The 15,717-nt window shown below is 45.3% G+C and overlaps 1 protein-coding gene across 4 annotated transcripts in view; it reads left to right on the forward strand.

Moving 5' to 3' along the window:
* The window catches only part of CSMD2 (CUB and Sushi multiple domains 2), a 560,963-nt gene that overhangs the window by 464,262 nt on the left and 80,984 nt on the right, over nt 1-15,717 (forward strand). For 3 of the 4 annotated variants that reach the window (XR_007770925.1, XM_050932578.1, XM_050932581.1), the window contains 4 exons: nt 1,224-1,412; nt 5,516-5,693; nt 7,650-7,795; nt 15,369-15,449. Coding sequence is in view for 3 of the 4 variants with exons in the window: in XM_050932578.1 (XP_050788535.1) it covers nt 1,224-1,412; nt 5,516-5,693; nt 7,650-7,795; nt 15,369-15,449 (594 nt within the window). In the remaining variant the exon portion in view is untranslated. The remainder of the gene's footprint in view (nt 1-1,223; nt 1,413-5,515; nt 5,694-7,649; nt 7,796-15,368; nt 15,450-15,717) is intronic. The other variant, XM_050932579.1, reaches the window with a different exon arrangement.

Consider the following 15,717-nt stretch of genomic DNA (forward strand, 5'->3'; position numbering starts at 1 on the left):
GAGAATGGGTCAGTGTATATCTGAGTCTGCAGGGCTGTCAATCCGGAGCTCTCATGAGTACTACATTTCCAAAAACACTTGGCCTTCTCTGCATCCCCATCCTTGGTGGATTCAAGCATTGATGGGACCAGGTGTACTGCAGGGGAGCTGTGTGTTTTGTGATGAAGGAGATGAGGGTGGACTTTGATGTGCCACAGCTGGGGGTGATCCTGCCACCACAGAAGAGAGGCAACCTTGGAGTGGAAAAGGCAGAGCATATCTCTCTGTCCGTGTGATGCAGCCAAAGGCTGGCAAAGGGCAGACTCCCCAGAAATAGCACTAAAAGCAGCTACTCAGACCTAATTAAAAACATTAATTTTCCCTCGGCTTGCCCATGCTTGCACCCTGTAACTCATGTGCTGTTGTACGATTTAGGGGGAAAAGCCCAGACCAAGGCACCATGAGTAATCTCATGGAAATTGCTATGGAAATTAGCTCTGGCTGTGCTGATCAATAACAACTCATCATGTCAGGCAGAGCATGTTAGCCCATTGCCGTCCATTTATCACCAAACCTACTTCTGTTTTGTTGAAAAAACAGGCAGATTGCCCCCATTAGAAGCAAACTATGGGTTGACTCTGCAGATATAGTGCTCATAGAGACAGGATAAACCAAGAGTGGGGCCCATTGCTCCATGACCACGCCTGCCACAAGTAGCAGGATTTTCTAGTCACTATCATTCAGAAGAACGTTTGGCTCTTTAAACCCTTTATAGAGTCACCACCAAAAAAAAAAAAACCCGCCAAACCACACCCGCCCAGCATTGTGAAGAATCTAATGGTGGCATTCTGGCCCCACTGCAGTCAATGGCAAAATTCCCATTAAATTCGGTGAGGCCGGAATTTCACCCAAAATCCTTAATCATGCCACCCCAAATCCCTAATCATGCCAGCTTCAAGCCCTTCTGGTCCTAAATCCAGCTATAAGGCAGGGAGGAAAGGGCTATTTACCGCCATAGGACATGCATTTATCAAAGGATTTTTGTCCATCGGGGTGACATTTTGGCTATCTCTCCTATGCCCCGTTTCCTCCTCCACCCATCATACCTCCGTCCTCTAGAGCGACAGCCAAGATATGGTGAGGATGGTGGCTGTAGCACTACGAAACCCTTGGCAGGAGGGAAAAATGACTCCAGCCTTTAGAGGAAAGCATGAAATATAGAATCTGTCTCCTTGTATTTCCAGCCTACGAACTCCAAGAGTGTCCTGACCCTGAGCCTTTCGCGAATGGCATTGTGAGAGGAGCCGGTTACAACGTTGGCCAGTCCGTATCTTTTGAGTGCCTTCCTGGATACCAGCTGATTGGCCACCCAGTCCTGACGTGTCAGCACGGCACCAATAGGAACTGGGACCACTCACTGCCCAGGTGTGAAGGTATGACTTTATCGGGTCACCTTTGAACATCATGGGGATTTTCTGGGTAGCCAAGGAGTCTGCTCAGTACTGGCTTCTTGTAACTTGTTTGCCTTGGGGATTTTGATGGATCATCTGGGAGGAAGGAGGAAATGACATTGCCTTGGTATTTTGAATCCACCTTCTCTCTAGGTCAAAGCCCAGATTGCTGACTCAGGTTCATTCAAACCATATGCAGTCTGGCTTTGTGCCAATGCTGATTAGTGGGAAAGGAACAAGCTCACAACAGCAGCTCAGTGATACTGGGAAATGCAATAGAAGAGATAAAAATGTGGTTGGTGGTTTCTTTGTTTTATTCATGTGATCCTCGAGGGCATAGCTCTTCCTTTCCTAAGCCTTTGTGTAGCGTTGCTGAGCACTGTTTAACAGCTGCTTTGTCTCACCCCAGAGCCAGCTGCATTACATCAGTGAGCAAAGTGTTTATTGTTTGTACAGTCCATGGCTCTTTACATTTGTAAAACGTAAAGTGCTTTGTGATCCTATAGGATGAAAGTTTCTCTGGAAACATAAGCTGCTGCCAGAAACAGGCCTGAGCTGTGGAGTACGGATACAGGTCTCGACCCTGGTAGTGTTTGGATCAGCGAGTTAGGGTCAGCCAACTTTGAGAGGTGTGAGCGAGTGGCAAAATTCACACCCGGACTTGGGTTCATCTACCGAAGTTAGGGTGTGTTTGCATCCGGGGTTATGATTCAAGCCCATTTCAGGCTATCATCGTTTTATTCTTTGCTTGTTCCATTGCTGACTATCAATGGGAGTAGTGCTTGTGCAATAAGACAGTATATGGCCCTGAGAAGAATATGCCTGTTGGGCCTGATTTCTGAAAGTGCTGAGCACTTAAAGCGCCCATTATCAGAACCTCTGCGAACCAGGTCCATAATGCCTGTCTTCCAAGGACAAAGGTGCGCTTCACAGATCTTAATCATCTAACCCTCTGAGCTCCACTGCCTCGTGTATTATCAATTCTATTGTACAGATGAGGGAGCTGAAACACAAAGTGTTCAAGTGACTTGCCAATGATCACCCAGCATCTCAGTGGCAGAGACAAAAATTAGAACCCAGATCTCATCAATTCTTAATCTCTCCAGGGACAGTGGCTCCACATTGTAAATGCGTTGATTTGTCTTCTCTGCAAGCTCCCCACAGAGCACATTTCCCTGAGCGCTGTCATGTGGCAACTTCAGAATCTGTGCTCCGTGCTTATGCTAAGAAAGCATCATCGTTTTGTTGATTTATTAACCCCTGAGAAATTACTGCCAGCTCTTGGACAGGTTTATGACCACACATGGCCTGCATTCTCTGCCTGGTTTTCTTTCTATTTTTTTTTTAAACTTTTCCTCCTTTCCCAGCCTGCTATTTCATGCTGACACTGAGCCTGATTAGAACAGTGTTTTATTGTTCTAAATAAGTTTTACCCTTTTCCCTTTCAAACACCTATCAAAGTCAGAACTTTATGATGTGTCGGAGCAGCTAAATAAATAAGGTAAAGAACTGGGGCTTTGATCAGCTCCGTGCTTTGTGTTTGCAACACCCAGTGCTGCTGCTGAAGTAAATTTAATCACCACCATTGTGCTGAACCCCTGCTGAGAAAATACACTTGCAGCTATCGGGCTTCAGTGGTAGGATTGTGTCAATGTTCAGTCTGGTCTCCCTTGTGCAGTGACTGCTGCATCACTGAAATGCCGCTGAATCTTTCCCTGTTGGAGGTGGAATTCTGTAATGATCTTAGCAAGAGTCTCCGTTTGCAAAACCTGTGTCTGCCGCTCTGATTTCCAAGAGTGGTTTCAGGGTGTTAGCCGGAGTGAATGTCTCGGTGTTCTTGACATTCAGTCTGAAATGTGTAGTTTCTCTGTTCAAACCCCAGCAAGGCTATCTTGGCCTTTCATCAGTCCGAGAGAACGATTGAGTTATGTGCAGTTTACTGTAGCGGGGTCTTTTATATAAAACCTTAAGAAGTGCAAGATTCCCCCTGTAAGCAGGATGGCTTGTACCAGTTGCTCCCAAACTTGCCTTTTACTGGGGGGCTACGTTTGTTTTTCTCTTTTGAATCAAAACTCCTTAGCTCTAGAGAACATAAAACATAAAGGGCCATGTCAGCTGGTGTCAATTGACTTCAATGGAGCTCTGGTGATACACACCCACTGAAGATGTGGCTGAATATCCCCCCATTAGCACCCAGTCCTGTAAGGTGCTGAGCTCTCGCCGCAGGTGCTGCACACCCGCAATGCTCGTTGACTTCACTAAGCATTGGAGGTAGCAGGAGCAAGCCCCTAAGGTATTTAAATAACCGTTCTGCCCACATTTTCCATCCAGCCCTTTCTTTCATCCCTGCTTGCTTTCTTTAGCAAGAACCCAGCTACACCACAAGGAAGGGAGTACAAAGCAATTGGCATGTCCTGCAGTACTTCTAAGTGTGATGATTCAGGAGCCACATACTTAGGCGCAGTAAGAGGTGGTTAAGTACAGTTTGGGGTGGTGGTTTTGCTGAGGAGTCACTGCGCACTCTGGGTGTTAGCACTATTAATATCACTGCAGATGCTCCCTTTCCAGATTCTTAAACACAATCACCAATCGCTGTGTATTTTTGCATAGAAGCTGCCGGTGAGTAATGGTTGCCATAGTCCAACAGTCTCACCTTCCCATGCAGGTCACAGAGGAAAGTCCATTTAACTGTAAGAGAAGTAGTGTTTTTGAAATAAATCTGTATAGGCTGAGATTTCTAAAGCCACTGAAGGGATTCCCTTGGGAATCACTGGATTGCACTGTTTTTATTACAAAAGAGAGGAAATGAGCATCCCAGTCTCCGAGGTGGTTTTGAAAATCTCATCCCTGTTATATAAGGGGTGTGTGTGTGTGTGTGTGTGTGTGTGTGTGTGTGTGTGCGCGCACGCGCGTACACACACACTCTCACTTGGACTGCTCACATGAATAGGCAAAGTGGGATTAGGCACTAAATACACAGGGCCTGCCTCGGATGTGATTTACACCATTAATTGGAACTAACTCCATTGAAGACAATGGAGCGACTCCAGCGTGAAACGCTGTGTGTAAGCAAGAAGAGAATCAGGCACACAAGGTGTGAGAGACAGTCCTGTCTGCAGGGGGCTAATCACGCTCTGGAAATCCACCAACTCTGTTCCAAGCAGATTGGAAAAGGTTCTCCATCCAAAATCTTGCGTCCTAGAGAGGCTGCATGATGCAGTGGGTAAAACCTAGGTGTGGGACTCAGGAAGCCTGGGGTCTGTTCCCTGTCTGCCACTCATCTGCTGTCATGCAAATAACTACTACTAATAATCCCCACCCCTACTCTCAGATCCGCTCTCTAAAACACCAGATGTCCAGCAGTTCTGGCCCAGGTCTTGGCTTATTTATGGTTGGGTAGCTTTGCCCACTGACGGGTTTAGGAGCATGCTGTTCCCCCATGGGTACACGTGGCTGGAGAACCCTAGTCCCGGTATTGGAGCATGGGGTGTGGTTTCTCAGCGCACCTGGCTGTCAACTAGGTACCAAAAGCCTCTGATTGTTTCTGCCCAGCCCTGAAGCACTAAGCAGGGTTTACTGTTAACATGATGCAGATGAAAAGTTTAGGACAGGATCCACAGATTCCTAACATGCACATTGGGTTGGGTCCAAGGTTTTGGACTGGATCCATCTATAATCAGAACCACTGTCTTGTCTAGCTGCTCTATCTCTGTCATCTCATGTATTTGTTGAGACCAGTCACTGCAGCCCTCAGTGTTGGCTTGTTCCCTGTTGACACTGTGCAAAGGAAATGGAATTCAAATCTTGCCTTTATCTTGAACCTTCTGGGTTAACGGGATCTGGGAGCTATAGTCAGAATCTGGATCAGCCTCTGACTCTCAGATCACTCCTGAATCATCCTCTGGGGCTGAGGAGCAGATCAGCATCGTTGGGCACAAGAGTGAGCCATGTATCCATCTCTGCTCAACTGGAGGGAGGAGGTTCACAGCCGGGGAAGGAAGGGAGGGGAGGCGAAGGGGGGCCAGGGATCCAGGAGGGTTTTGTTAATTGTGTTCGTGTTTCTCTTTGTTGTTAATGACGTGCAGTCCCATGCGGAGGAAATATCACCACCCAGAATGGCACAGTCTATTCCCCGGGCTTCCCCAACCAGTACCCCAATTCCCAGGACTGCACCTGGCTCATCACGATGTCTGCCGGGTATGGGATTCATCTCAACTTTACACTGCTGCAAATGGAGCCCTACAATGACTTCATCACCATCTGGTGGGTGCCTCGGCGGGCGCATGAGAACTGACTCGATCGGTCAGTCGGCCTGTCTGCCTGATCTGTAGGGATCTGGGCCCCGGTTCAGCAAAGCATTCGCTCATGGGAATAGTTCCATTGGCTTCAACGGCGTTATTCATGTGCTTGAGTGCTTTGCTGGACTGGGCCATTATAAAGCGTTGTGGGGGAGGTCGGGGGGAGAGAAGATGCTTCTGGAGGGGTTTGGAATATAGCTAGGAGTGATGGGACTTTGGCCTAGTAAGTATCAGCTCAGCGTCTGATAGGCCCTTTCTCCATAGAGTCATGTGCTGTCCATAGGGGAATGGACAAGATGAGCTGACAGGTCATCTCCAAACTTAGCTTCTGTGATCTTAACCTAAAACTTAGGCTGGATTTCAAATGAAAAGTCCCCAGAGGGAATGAGAGTGAACATGGGCTGGTTTCCTAAAGGAACTGGTGGAAACCCCCTTCATTTGGGACAGGACAAAGATCTGTAGATGGATCGTCAGCCGATGTACATTGGCCGTAGCTCCAGTGACTTTGAGTTCTCACCATCCTTTTCCCGTTGACGTCATTGGAGTTATGCCATTTACAGCAACCGAAGATTTGGCCCCTGGAGGATAAACACTGTCTAGGGACTGAATGGCAATAGGTCTTTCCAAGCTCCAATTCTGTGATCACCGCCTGTTCAAAAACAGAGAAATCAAACCCATGCTGTGCGCAGTTTAAACAAATGCTGCCCTTGTGCGGCCAATCTGACTCAATTACTCTCTCTAGACGCTGCATCTCTGCTGGGGGCAAATGCAGGACATCATCCGAGCTGAGACTGGACATTGTTAGGTTACAGGTCCCTCCTCCGCCTGCTGGCTTCTCTCCTCAGCCTGGCCCTTCATCTCTGAAATGCTCTGCTGAAGGGAATAAGAGAAAATCTCTTGACAGAGGATACTTTTATGAATGGCAAACAGGGTCTTTACCTCAAGCTGAATTTAGATGAAATGAATCTGGTTCAAACTAGCATAATAGGAATTGCCTTTTGCTTCAGATTTCCCCAGCAGACGTTTTCCCGGGCTTGTTTATTCCTTTGCAGAATGACTTTGTGGTACTAGATAGATATAGAACAGGGGGTAAATACTACATTTGCTGATGTCATCTTTAGCCTTTGCTTTGTCATCAGACATAAGTAGCTGTGCAATCCAAAGTGAAATCACAGAATGCTTTCACTCAGAGCGAGGGCACAGCATGGCTTCAGGAATGGAGAGCTGGGTTCAAACACAAGCTCCCAGAGATCAGGAGCCAGGTCTTTAGCTGGTGTAAATGGGCATAGCTCCACCAAAGACAGTGTAGCTAGGCTGATTTACATCAGCTGAGAATTTGGCTCCAGGAGCATGGCAGGGTAGGATCTTCATCTCCTCTTAGGATAAGGAAGGAGAAGTCATGCCCAGCACATCAATAACTCCACTCACATTGATCCATCGAGGGGGGCACATGAGGCCAAACTTCCTAAAGACCTCAGAGCTACATTTTCAAGTGCTCAGTGCCCACTGCTGGAGCTGGACATTCAAAGGAGCTCAGCATCCACTGTACACCAAAGTGCAGAGCTCTTTGGAACATCTGGCCTTAATTCTCCAAAGGCAGGTGATGAACGTTCAGAAAGCTGAGATGAACCCTCTCTTCAGAAGCAGATCACTGGTTACATCTGGAGTCCCTATTGCCTGCAATGATATGGGCCAACCTGGGGAGAATCCACTTATACCACTCTGGAAATGTAGTTATTGGCTGCCAGAGGAGTAATGGGAAACCTAATGTCGCAGATTGGGGTGGTGAAAACAAAGATAGGGCAGGAAAGAACAGGACGTTGTGTGTATGTGTGCATCGGCATGCCAAGAGGCCGATCCCAACCTGGGATAACAGGGAAAGGTGGAATGTGGTTGTGTTCTTTCTGACTTGTGCTTTCAGGGATGGACCACAGCAAACAGCCCCACAGCTGGGCATGTTCACGGGGAACTCAGTGAAGAAATCAGCCCAAAGCTCCTCCAACCAGATCTTGATGAAATTCCACAGTGATACAGCCAACGGAGGGATCTTTGCTATCTATTTCTATGGTCTGTATTGCTCATTGAGCAGCCTGTGTTTTAACTTCTTGCCCCACGATTTTGTTGCATGTAGAGGGGTCTGAGCCAGTTGTGGGTCATCAGGAGGAGGAATAATGCTCATGAAATTGATATATTTAGAGTGCGAGATACAGAAAATACCCTGCTACTTGAAGCACCATCTCTCAGATGAGACCTATCATGAAGGGTCTGGCTCTCAGAGAGTTGGGACCTGAAGTCTCTGTGCAATTTTGCACGTGCAAATCCCTGCCTTATGCACACACTTATAATTTCACGTGCAAAGTAGGCATGCACATGCCATGCAGAAGCAGAAATATATCAGCAACTTCCTGATAATCAGAAGACAAATCAAACTCTTGCAAACTAGCAACTGTGAAAGATCCTATGGCATATCTCACAAGGTGACAGCTATTGATACTGCTCTCCTTGGCAAATTCTATTTCATGTCAATCCATTTTGTTCCCTAACACTCCCACTGCTTGCAGTTTCAGTTGGATATGGTGGTATTCTTCCAGTCCCATGCTAAACTGCTTGGGTAGCCTTGCTGTGCTCTGTTAAACCACAGTCACGTTCCAGCCCAGAGGTGGCTTCATTTCCCAGTGAGAGAAATGATTCCTTAAATTATTCGGGGATTCTTCGGTCTGAGTGAGTCACATGCTCTAGAAATGTTAGGTATGATGTAAATAAGAGCATTTTCACCCCACCACTAAACAAGAGTCCAATTTTAAATTGGATTAGCAAACAAGAACCTATGACAATTCTGGGATTTCGGAAAAGGTGAAAATGACCTTCCACTCCTCACAATAATTCACTTGGAACAACTGCAATGAAGTCTAATATCAGTTACATGCCAGTCTGTACAGAACACCAAATGTTATGTCCAATAATGGAAAGGTCAGTATTACATGGCCAGGCTAAGCTTAAAGAATCTTTGCTAGGCTTCTGGGGGAATTGCTTGATTACTGCAAAACACAATAAGGTGTGTATTAATACACCAGGGATGTGTCTATAACAGTTATGCACAAAAAAAAACCCACAGAAAATCTGACAATAGAAGGGAGCAGAACATAAATCCTACTGCAAGTCAATTGACGCTTCCTTTACTGGGAGTTGGAGACCAGAGTTAGTATAGTGAAAGCCCACCAGAATATATTTATATTCACGCTTTATATTAAAGTTATTTTTCTGAATGTTCTTTATGCTCTAAAGAGAAGTACTGTGTAAGAGTGAGGTATTGTTATTAAATGGTTAAGACACAAGTCCTGCATCTTGGCAGGGAGTTAGACTAGATTACCCTTGTAGTCCCTTCCAACCCTATAATTCTATAAAGGACTAGTAAGTGATTAATAAGATGTCATAAGCATTTGAGCTCTGCATCCGACCTGAACCCACCCTAACCCAACTATAAGTGTTGGGTGCGACTTGGTTGGGAAAACAACCAGACCCGCTCGGGTCAGCTCAGCTCTTTTCCTGCTGCCCGTGGGGTTGATGTGGGGGCGCTGTGGGTGTGAGTGTGCAAGGTGAGTGTGCCAAGGATTCCCGACACTGCTCACTTTGCAGCCCACGCACAGCACAGCAGGGGGCAGCAGCTAGCAAGAGCAGGGCTTGCAGGGGAGGACAGCTGACCCCATGGGCAGTAGGCAGCCATGGCGCTGACCCAGGTTCAGGGACCAGAGTCAGGGGTCGGTCAGGTTGGAAAATGACTCTACCCTCTCGGATCAGGTCGGGTGGGCTTGGGTCCAGGTCAGGCCGCCCAAGCAGACGTCTAAGGAGCATGTTATAGTCATGAGTAGTATGTATATAAGCACCTCAGCAATTAGATGGTTATAAGCAGGCTTGGCAGGATCAGACTTTTATTGGTAAATGTCACTAAATGTTGATTTCACCATACACAGATGAAAAAATATTTTTATAATAATTGAAGGTTACAGTTGGACAAAGTAAGAAAAATCCCACTCAAGAACTTATTAGAGTTTGCTTTAGGGATATTTGCTTTGTATATTTTGCCATGTGATGTTGGCTGTTTTGTGTTTTAAAGATTGTAAAGCATTAACTCTTTGAATTTCAGCATCTGCTGTCCTTAAATAACTAGTGTCTAGCCCCACATCACCTGAACCCTTCATAATTTCCCACAATTGCAAAAATTTAAATTGATACAAATCAGAAGAAAATCTTAACGCCCAGATTGCACAATAGTGAATATTTAAATTTATACAAAGCTACAAAGCAAACTGTGCAAAGCCTAGTTATAAACTGTGGTTGTGAGCAACCTGTTGCTCTCTTGTACTCAGGAGCCGTTGCTTAACCATCTATTAAAGCATCTATTCCTGGTTTATTAACCCCTTTATAGAATACATAGAAATGGAACCTCAGTATAAACTGTGGCTAAAAACTTTATTGATTGAGCTGGTTGAAAAATGTAAAAAAAAGTGCACAAATTTCATCCATTATTTTTTCATTGAAATTTAAGATTTCAGTGAGAATTTTCATTTTTTAAAAAAATGACCTATCAGAAATCATCTGCATCTCTGTTAATTAATGTTAAGTTGAGTTGAGGTTGATTAGATTACATATCCCACCAGAGCTAACCAGAAAACAACCAGGAAATAAGCAGCTGAATCATCCGATATTCATTCCACTCATATGATCCCCATTTCAGCCTCAGGCATCTTCCTTCTACAAACTCATGCCTTCACCCTCATCCTGAGCAACCAACTTCCACAAAGTATTTAAAGATTGATTGCCGGCTGTTTAACCCTCCCCAAATCATTCCATTCCAATGGTAATCTTCATCCTGGTGTGGCGGGGAGGCACACAGCCTGGGCTCTGTTTAATGCTCTGCAACCGTCTCTCTTGGGGACTGAATACTGTTACTATTAATGCTTTCTCTGTGTATACACCATGATAAAAAGACATAGGGTCAGATTCTGCTCTGTTCTGCTCAAGCTTTGTATACTTCAGTGGATAAGTTGCACATAGTACAACAGAAAATTTGTGCGCAGGTGGCTCCCTGGTTGACCAAAGTGGGTGGTGGATTCATTGGCGGTGCCAACCATATGCCAGTGTAAGTCCACTGAGTTCCATAGAGTTTCCTCTGGATCTGCCACATTGCAACTGAGATCAGAATTTTTCTCTTTGTGGATTCACAGGCTTTCTTAGGTCAGGCACACAAGACATCCCATTAAATATCTTCCCCAATGCAATGATGAGCATCATCCGCTTACAGGAACCACCACCCTTTTAACACCTACAGGGAAGCATCTCCTGGAAAAGGAGTGGTTCAGGGAGGCTGAAAGGTTGGCAGCATCCCTTGAAACTTGATGATGTCACACCTATTATTAAATGCCTGTTTCAAGTAGCAGCCCAAGAACCTGATGTGTGAAAGTGATGAGAAAGGGTGTTTATGGCACAATAACTCAAGGGTGGGTCTCAGTGGTGTTTCAAAGAAAAAGGTTGCACTTTGTTGTAGTGCAGGCACATCAGGGTGCTTTCAGAGGAAGGTGTATCAGTGCGGTGTTATCCAGATGCTGAAACCGTCTTAATGATGGCCCTGTATTGAAATGTAGCCCATTAAGGAATAGAGATTGATGCTCCAATTGCTGCGTTATCTCTCCACTTAAATAGATGCTGTCAAGCATTTTAAAATAGCATTTAATTTAAATTTTGTCTGGTTTTTTTTTTTTTATTCTCCACTGTCAAACATCCATTTTAAAGCTTGCAAATAGCATTTCTCTTTCTCTCTCCTAGGTGTGTTGTTTGCATTTCCCCTTAGGTGTGGTGTTTGCATTTCCCCCTGGGTTTTATTTATATATATATATATTCCACAATCAAGGGGATTAATTCAGCCTTGGACTCTGGAATCTTTATCCATAAACAACATAAAAGAAAGGAAATTATTCTCTCCCTTTTATGGTTGCACCTAGATTCGAGATCAGGGCTTCCTCCTGCTAGGTGCTGTGCATACCTAGTGAGAGGCAGTCCCTGCCCCAAAGTGTTCACAGTCTGTATAGAAAAGACAGAGGTTGGGAGGGGAAACAGAGGCAGAGAAATTTGCCCATGGTCACACAGCAGGTCAGTGGCAGTGCTGGCATTAAACCTGGGATTTTTGAGTCCCACCACGGTGCCATCTCCTTAAAGGGGACCACTGAGAGAAAGTGCTAAGTACCCAGACTTGGAAAATCAGGCCCCTTTATGGTGGCTCAGGTTGAGCTCCCCAAAATGGAATAATCAATCACCATTGAAAATCTTGGCCTAAAGCCCAGTCTGCCACTTAGGGTGTGTCTACACTGCGATCACGGGGTGTGATTGCAGCTCTCTGAACACACCTAAGGTAGCTTTAATGGTGCTGGCTCAGGTCCTGGAGCAGTGAAGTAGCTGCAGCACATACACTGCAGTGTGGGCCCACCTCCCGAGTTAAGCACCCAGGATTCCAGGTTTCCGCCGCTTCCCTGCTCTGATGCCCAAGTTAGCGGGATTAAAGGTAGCTCAGGTATGTCCACATGAGCCGCAATCACACTCCCCGATTGCAGTACAGACATACCACTAGCGTGGAATTTTATTCACCTGAAAATAAGTCTTTGCAGAGATGCTTCTGCCATTAAAGCAGTTGTCCAACCTTTGCTCTTTCTTCTGGGGCTTTTTCTCCCTCTCCTTGTTTTCTGTGGCCATGATAAAGCACCAGTTGTTTATCCAGAGGCAGAGTGTCCAGAGGAGCAAAGGTTCGGAGTCTTCAAGCAAGTGTTTATTTCTGGGAGCTTGACAAAATGGCTGATGGGAAATTCACTCCCGTTTCCTCCCCCTCCTTCCCTTTTATTCCTCCATGACCAAAGAAGCTTTGCCGGAGAAGTGACAGGTTCGGCAGTTAAACTGCCCAGATCTCTGGAACATGCATTGTTCTCCTGCTCATTAGCTCATCATTTCACTGTAACTTTTTGGTATGTTGCAAAGAACTTGTATAGAAGGCATCTCACAGAATTACAGATCTGACAGTTCCCTTTGATCTCCTCTGTTCAAGCTTAGCTCATTATGATGATGTTGGGAATTTTTTTTCTTTTGCAAATGTTGGGCCATACACTCCCCTTAGGCAGTGCATGGGTAAAAATAAATTACCCTCTTCATCCAACTCTTTCCAAACATTTCATAAACATTAATTGAGCCTCACAACCTCTCTGATGAAGTAGGAGAGGTTATTGTACCCCAAACTTATAGATGGGGAAACTGAGGCACAGAGAGGGGTGAGTCGGTGTCTAAAGTTAAGCAACTAAATCCTAATTTAGGCACCTAAATACATTATAATAAAGTCTTAAGAACATTGTTCTTCTGCTGCTGTTTCCACTAGCTTTGTAGAGTTAATGAAAATTATTTCCTTTTTGTAGGTGGATCATCTACATCTGGGCTTAGCAGGCTGACACCAATTGCAGAGAAGTTTATGGTGGCCCAGGCTCGGTGGGAGGGGTATGATAGAATAGGACTGACCTCAGAAAATGCTTTCCAAAAAGAGTTACTCAGATCCAAAAATAGATGCTTTAACCACGTTCACATCCCTTGTGTGTTCATCTCCATAGGGATTAGAGTGTGAAGCCATTATGAGCTCATCTACTGGTGAGCAGCAAATTATTTTGCTCAAGTTCTAGAATATTTTCTGACAGTTCATTTCAGGCTGTATGTTCAATTGTAAAATGTCCTCGTTGTTGTGTTTTGCCAGGCCCAGAAGGCAAACGGTATTGGTTTTGTTCCCTGACTGGATAGTTTCTTTATTTCACCAACACAGCTGAGAAATATATAATTAAACACCTGGTTCAAACCTGCACTATTGTTTTTTACATCGAATACCAGGGAAGTTACACTGTGCACTGCAACCTGCATCTTCAATTTTAATACTCTCAGTTGGAAATTCAAACCAACTGCATCCCAGGAAGTATTTGCGGAATAAAATAATGAATAATTCCAAGTGACAAATCAGTGTGAATTTTGCAATCTCAGTTCAAGGACAGGGATCAAAGATGAAATTCTCAGAATAATTGTTCATTGTGAATTATTCACTTGAATGCAGAGCAGAACAAGATTTCCACTCATCCTGGTTATTCCCAGATTGACCTAATCCGATTGAGGTTGTCCAGTCTCTTCCACTAAGTATCCCAGACTCTGGGGATGATCCCATCACCTCTGCACATGAGTCACTTTGTAAACACCAGTCACCCTTCATCTGTTCACGAACTAAACCTTCTACTCTTTCATACAAATACAGAGTTTTCTTCCCAGTGACTTTGGGCATGGAAGCTTTGTAGTGTGCTATAGATGGCATTCTAGGCAGACTAAGACTGCTGAGGAAGATGTTCTTGTGAACAAATTGCTGCAGCCCAGCACCATACAGGGTTTCCTGTAGTCTTCTTTTCACTCTCCTTCCATTCACCTGTTTCCTGGGAGGAGAAGTGCTGCTTAGTGTGCTGTCCATGGTGCTGATTCTCAGTACAGACACCATCCTAAGGACCTAAGAGAGACAAGGTGAACAAGGGGTCCTCTGCAATCATAGGACAATGATAAGTTAGTAGACAGCAGGGTGTTTTGGAAATTGTTGTAATAGGCATAAAACAAGTCCATGTTTTTTTTAGTGTCCTGCTGCCTATTAACTCTCCATTGTCCTGTGACTGGAGAGGTGTTAACTGTCCACTTCAATTTAAGTGGTCTCCTACAATATGTGTGAAATTCTTATGCTTAACAATCTGTCCCACCTTATGTTTAGCTTGGGCATTCTGGTTACCTTCTCCAGACCTGAGGAAGAGTTCTGTGAAGCTCATAAGCTTGTCTTTTCCACCAACAGAGGTGGGTCCAATAAAATATAGTACCTCACTCTCCTTGCCTCTCTCATGTCCTGGGACTAACATGGCTACAACAACACTAATAATACCGGGGGGTGTCTTGCATCTCCTCACCTGCCCTTTCTCAGAAGCCATGTTGGACGTATGTTGGAATCCGTTGGGTATTTCAGCACTGGCTTTGGCTGTGGCAGGCACTGAACAAAGCTGAGATAATGTAGGGAACCTGAGCCAGAACTGTACAGTCCTGATAATGGGGGTTCACATACTGGGGAAGGACGAAGTCGATGATATTTTCATAAGGTGTTAAGTGTAAACTAAGGCTCAGCCATGACCCTACCAAGAGAGAGGGAGGATGGTCCAGGGGTTACGGGGCTAGCTTGGAACTAGGGGAACATGGGCCCTGCAGCAATCTTTCTGTTGGACCTTCCACTAAATTTAGCATCTCTGTGCCTCAGTTCCCCATCTGTACAATGGGGACAATAGCACTGCCCTGCCTGTCGGAGGGGCTGTGAGGATGGAAGATTGTGAGATGCTCAGGGTAATGGGGACCAGATAAGTAACTGAGATTGATACTGCTGGGTTCTCCATCCTTTTTCCATGCCGCAGGGTGGCAGTTTATTTCAGAGAAACAGATCCTTGTACCACACTGAGTGGTTGTTAGGCATATGCGAGCCTTGTCCCAACAAGTCACATCCTGTTGGAAGCAATTCCCTGCCCTGACATTTGCTGTTTTTCTTTCTTTTCAGCCTATCAGCTCTTCAAATGCCACCCTCCGACCATTGTTCCCAATGCCGAAATCATCACTGAGAATGAAGAATTTAACATAGGTATCTTCTCCCCACACCCATCCCTGTAGGATAGGCTGCATCAGAACAGAGGAGAGCTCCCTGTAGCTGGTATCTTGGTTCCAGTGCTATGTGCTTCAGAGGAACGCATCTAATTCTGCACTAGTTAGCATGGGAGGTTGGAGGGCTTGCCCCAGTTCGGTGACTGGCTTATGCACCGAATCAGCTGGATTTGATAGTCTTTTATCCTCACTGGTGTAACTGCAAGGACACGTCTCCTGTGAAAGCCCAGTCCGTGTTCAGAAATGTA

The sequence above is a fragment of the Gopherus flavomarginatus genome, chromosome 22 (assembly GCF_025201925.1).
Source record: "Gopherus flavomarginatus isolate rGopFla2 chromosome 22, rGopFla2.mat.asm, whole genome shotgun sequence".
In the NCBI taxonomy this organism is placed as follows: Eukaryota; Metazoa; Chordata; order Testudines; family Testudinidae; genus Gopherus; species Gopherus flavomarginatus.